The 6,034-nt window shown below is 34.9% G+C and overlaps 1 protein-coding gene across 1 annotated transcript; it reads left to right on the top strand.

The window, feature by feature from the left end:
* Nucleotides 1–3,000: 3,000 nt before the first annotated feature.
* On the top strand, nucleotides 3,001–5,237 carry LOC120149104 (polygalacturonase 1 beta-like protein 3). The gene is made up of 2 exons (XM_039161998.1): nucleotides 3,001–3,136; nucleotides 3,268–5,237. The coding sequence occupies exons 1-2, from the start codon at nucleotides 3,086–3,088 to the stop codon at nucleotides 5,092–5,094; spliced, it is 1,878 nt and encodes a 625-aa protein (XP_039017929.1). The 5' UTR covers nucleotides 3,001–3,085; the 3' UTR covers nucleotides 5,095–5,237.
* The last annotated feature ends 797 nt before the right edge of the window (nucleotides 5,238–6,034 follow it).

Below are 6,034 nucleotides of genomic sequence, written 5' to 3'. Positions count from 1 at the left end.
GTTTGGGGACTAATTTAGAAAGAGGGTCATAGTTTAGGATGAAATTAGAATGTTAAAAAGTTTAAGGACCAATTTAAGTTGTGAATTATAATTTGGGGTACATATGATGCAATTAATTATAAATTTAATATTTTTTATTAATATGGAATAAGTACAAGGCCGTATTTGTACATAAATAACTTTTTGCTATTTGACATTGACACTCACGTCCTTGATATTCTTAGTGCTCGAGCCCATAACCTCAAGGAATAACAATAATTCCTTTAAAATTGAGGTTGTTTGGTTTGATCAATTTAATAATTTTTTTTCAAATATCATACTGATTAATGTTTTAATTAGTTTCAAATCAAAACTATCATATTATAAAATAAGAGCTTCGTAGATGAAGGTCTTAAAGAAAGTTAATATATAGTAAATTATTTTACTTCGACCGAAATCGTTTATCCTAATTAATATAAAGTGTTTTACATTTATATTTTATTAACCAATTACTACATTCATAAAGTAATATCGTTTTAGTAATTTACCTATAATAATTGCAGTTAACACAAAAAAAAAAATTCTTGAGAAATATTTTAAAAGACGATACATTAATCTTAAAAGATTAGAAAATAACTACTTTAAAAAATTAGAGAATTGCCAACTACCTTTGAGAGGTTTTTAACCACATATTTTAATTAAAAAAATTAGAGAATCACCAACTAGTACCCAGAAAGACGTTTTGTGCTCAAATTATAATTTAATGGACTTTAAATTTTTTTGAAAACTATAAATAAATTCGATCAAGTCCAAAAAATATTTTTTTAATTTATTATATCAAAACATTATAAAACACAGTTCAACAGAGTCTTATATGCAACTTGTGCAATACAAAATGTACACAAATATACTATATCAACTTTCAAACAAGTACAATCATAACATATGCACCAACGGTGGTTCTGTACACGAATGTACTATATCAAAATCAAACTTTACTCAACTTCATGACATACCAAGTGTACCTATGACTCTCCATACAACATGTAATGGACTTTCAGATAATATCATATTCATTTATTAATTAAGCATTTTAAATCAGAATCATTTTCATCTCATTAATATAAAATTTATAACTTCGTCAGTTTATAGCTGAAATCATCAATAATTTAAAATACAAACATCAGATAAAATACTTTGGGTCATTCATGCCCTAAAATTATTAATAAAACATTTATATAAACATTATAGAAATATTCTATAATCAAAATTAAATCATACTTTAAAAATAAATCATGTGAGGTTGGCTTATCGCAAGTATTCCTTAATCAGAATAATTAAATAAATAAATTGCATTCACCTGGTAATGTCTCACTAGTAAACCTTTTACTCTCGTACTTGATACTTTGCTTTCAACTCAATTTGATCACAATATTTATCACAATCTTGACAAAATCATACACAAACACAATATTTAACACAATCTTGACAAAATCATAAACAAACACAACATTTAACACATATGTTAGTATTGTATCAACATAATCCAAATCCAATACTAAAATCCACAAATTACATTCAATACTTGTTCGATATAAAATCACTTTACTATTCAATAACAACTTAAACATTTCCAAAATAAATTCTCAAATTCTTTATATTATCATCTTCATCACTAATCCACTTAACTTTCACAAACTTTACATTTTAACCACAACTTATAAATTCTTTTAGAATTCATCCAAACTTTTCCAATTAATTCATAATGATCCTTCACCATTTTGTTCAATTCAAATCAATTATTAAAATTTCCAACATTGAAATAACATATTCAATCTAGTACTTCCACTTTTACAAACTTACAATTAAATCCCAAACTTCTTAGCCTATTCGAATTAGCCACTAAAAGTTCCCAAACTTGCAAAGTTGACCCAAAACAATATTCAAACTTAAAATTCAGCATCCAAGTATTAATTTCTAGCATTGAACACTCAGAATTTCACTTTTACACATCAATGTCCCATAATTCCAAAAACTTGCAAAATGGTCCTTTTACTATCACAATTTTCCAAATTAATCCAAATCAAATTCCAAAGCATGTAAAATTCCTCTAATATCAATTATAGACTATAGGAAATTTTTAAATATTTTCCCCTTATTTCTCTTGGCATGGTCGAACCTACTTAGTGCAATAGGGCTTGGTTTTCATTCAATTTCAAGCATGAATTTAACTCCCTATGATTAAATTCATGCTATTATAAACATCCTAACCTCAAATTCGATCAACATGTAGTGTCAGGATATGGATTAATCAAGGATATAGATGTATCTAATTAGCAGGGTATAGTTGGATCAACTTTACTGTCAGGATATGGATTACACATGAATATAAGTGTACCTAATAAGCAGGCATTGTTCGATTCGTGATTGCATAATTGAAATTCATTGAAAAAGGTTTGAAATTAAGGTGCAATATTACATTGGTAAAATATTCATTAAAAAACTTTGAAATTAAGATGCAAATTGCATCAAATTAAAGTGGATGGGAAACGCACGGTGATCCATGCATATTTGCATGTGTCGTATGGACTCTAATGTGTCACCCTCAATATTATAGCAATTACCCTATTTAAGAAAATAATCTCACGCAAATATTATTCAAGCTAATAAAAAATTCAAATGCATTATCTAAAGTGTAAAGAATAAAAAATATTAGTGTATATTTGTATTAGATCTTGTCATTATTTAGAATGATATTTAATGATGGGATAAATTATTTGTAATATTTTTCTAATGATAATAAATTTTAAAATTTTAAAATTTTAAAATAATATATTTATTATTAAATTCATAATTAAATGATATGTGTGTACTTTAGCTTAACCTAAAAATTAAAGCAAATAAATAGTACTGGAAGTGGAGAGATTATAAGCAATCCACCGTCGTCAATCATCATCACTGTCTTCACTTCACTGAACCAAAGAATTTTCCTCCTTTCATTTTCTTTTTCCATAAGTTCTCTCTCTTTAAACGCAACAAAACAAAACAAAACTTACAAACTTTCTTTCTCTCCCTCTCGAAGACGCTGAAAAGAAAAACACTGAAAATGCTTAATCTATGGACTTGTTTCTTACTTTCCTTTCTCTCATCCTTCAGTGTAAGCAAATCTATTGTTTTCCCTTTTTTTTGTCTTTTTATTATTCCGGGTATTATGTTTATCTATTTTTGTCTGTTGATTGAAACTTCGATTAAGACAGTTTTTTTAATTGTAATTTTCGGACAATGCAGGTTTTGTTCGGCGGTGTCGGTGCTTCTTTGGTGTCGGAAAATCCATTTACTCCAAAGGCCTCCGTGATTCGTTACTGGAACAACGAGATCCGCAGTGAAATACTCAAAACCCATTTTTTGCTCTCCAAAGTTTCGCCGCTAACCGCCGTCGACTCGGCCGGTTTTTCTAAACTGGCTGCCCAAAACGACCTTGCTTCCCGTCTCCCTTCTTTTTGTTCCGCCGCCAAACTATTTTGCTTCCCTGATTTATCCCCGAGTTTCGAGAAGCACACCGGAGATGTAAAGTTCGCGGTCTACGCCATCAAGAATTTCACCAATTATGGAACGGACCGACTCTCTGGAGTTGACTCGTTTAAGAACTACTCGGAGGACAACAACGTTGTCGTCGACTCGTTCCGCCGATACAGTCGGGACTCGGCGGGCCACAAGGAACAATTCTCCAATTATGCTAGTGAAGCCAACGTCGTGGACCAGAGCTTCAACACCTACGCCACCGATGCCATTGGCGGTTCCGGAGACTTCAACAACTACAACAAAGAAGTCAACAATCCCAATCTCCGTTTCACTTCGTACTCCGACGACTCCAACGGGCACGGGCAGATATTCACACAGTACACCGAGAATGCCAACGCCGGGAACGGGCAGTCATTCACGAGTTACGGGAAAAACGGTAACGGCTTCCCTAACGACTTCAGTAGTTACGGGAAAGGAGCCAATGTGATAGGGTCAGGATTTTCTGGTTACGGGGAATCAGCCAACGGGGCGAATGACAGTTTCACTTCGTACGGATTCGACTCCAATGTTCCGCAAAATACTTTCAAGAGTTATGGAGACGGCGGCAATGCGGCGGTCAACAGTTTCTCAAGCTACCGCGATCAAGCCAATGTGGGTGACGATTCTTTCCAATCGTACGCCAAAAATTCCAACGGAGAGACGGTCGATTTCTCAAACTACGGCCAATCGTTTAACGAAGGAACCGATAAATTCACAGGGTACGGCCAAGGAGCGATGGGCCAGTCCATTGGGTTCAAAATCTATGGAAGAAACAACACTTTCAAGGATTATTCAAAAAAGGGTATCACTTTCAGTAGATACAACAACGAGAGTTCCTCTGAAACTGCTCAAGTTAAGGCCAGTGGCAGTGTCATGAATAAATGGGTGGAGCCGGGCAAATTCTTCCGGGAAAAGATGCTGAAGCGAGGGACGGTGATGCCAATGCCGGACATAAAAGATAAAATGCCAGAAAGGTCGTTTTTGCCCCGGACCATTGTTTCAAAATTACCGTTTTCTTCCTCCAAGATCGATGAATTGAAACGGATATTCCGGGCGGGGGCTAACTCCACACTGGAAACCCTAATGCTCGACGCCTTAAAAGAGTGCGAGCGAGCACCGAGCCCCGGCGAGACCAAACGGTGCGTGGGATCGGTGGAGGACATGATCGACTTCGCCACCTCGGTTCTGGGGCGGAACGTGGAGGTTCGTACGACGGAGAGCGTTAAGGGGTCGAAGCAGAACATAAAGATCGGAACCGTGAGAGGAATCAACGGTGGGAAAGTAACGAAATCGGTTTCTTGTCACCAGAGTTTGTACCCGTATTTGCTTTACTACTGTCACTCGGTTCCCAAGGTCCGGATATATGAAGCGGATATTCTGGATCCGAATTCAAGGGAGAAGATCAATCACGGTGTGGCCATCTGTCATTTGGACACATCTAGTTGGAGTTCGAATCACGGGGCATTCTTGGCTTTGGGTTCGGGTCCGGGTCGGATCGAGGTTTGCCACTGGATTTTCGAGAACGATATGACTTGGACCATAGCTGATTCGTAAGTAAATTTGGTTGAAAAAAAAACCTTTGGCTAAGATAACTTAGCCAATGATGAAATTATGAATTTGTCCATTTTGTTTTTTTTTCTCTACTTTAGTTTAAGATTATGGAATGCAATACAGAAATATGAATTATTTTTTCTTTTCCTTCTTTTGATGCTTTAAATATGTGAAGTCGAAGATCAAAAGATACGAGTGAATTTTATGAAAATTTGTAAAACATGTAAATGCATAATTCATTTCCATTTCTGCAAATATGAACAATTCCTCCAAAGAGACCCCATCAATCACTAAGAAGTGCACGTTTTCCACTCTGTTCCTTCGGCTTTTCACTTCTTGGATGAATTATCTACCACAACAATCAATCACAGTCCCCATCAACCATCTTCCCATAAACTTCAAAACTGGATGCCAAGTGTTTGCATAAATGCTGCTGAGATAGAATCTGGAAGCGAATCTCGGCCCTGTAATTCCATGGGGTCATTCCATTATTCTCAAGTTGATGCTTACAAAGCCTACATAGGTTGTGACTTTATTGAAGTGCTTTGGTTGCGTCCATTTGAGCCACTCATGGCATCGGTTACCAAACGGTGCAGTGTTCCATGCCATTAAATTGGTAGGATGGGGTTCATTTAAAACACCATCCTATACTAAGAAAACTTCACCACTCCTTTCCAACATTATTGTTAAAAACTACATGCATAAAAAAGCCAACGTCCCCATGCCCCACACTATCTTTACGGAACCTTTCCACTCTCTTCTCCAACCACTCTATTCAATTATTATCAATACAAAAAAAACCTCCTAAAAATTCATATTATTAAAATCAGGATAAATTATTACAATGCAAAAATGTATGAATTGATTATCAATATATATATATAATTAAAAGGAGAAACTTAGATAACTAGGCTAGATGACACAATAGGAAGGTCTCTACTAC

This window comes from Hibiscus syriacus, unplaced genomic scaffold (assembly GCF_006381635.1).
Source record: "Hibiscus syriacus cultivar Baekdansim isolate YM2019G1 unplaced genomic scaffold, ASM638163v2 tig00110988_pilon, whole genome shotgun sequence".
In the NCBI taxonomy this organism is placed as follows: Eukaryota; Viridiplantae; Streptophyta; class Magnoliopsida; order Malvales; family Malvaceae; genus Hibiscus; species Hibiscus syriacus.
Note: the sequence above shows the minus strand (reverse complement) of the source record. Positions and strands in the feature narration are given on the sequence as shown.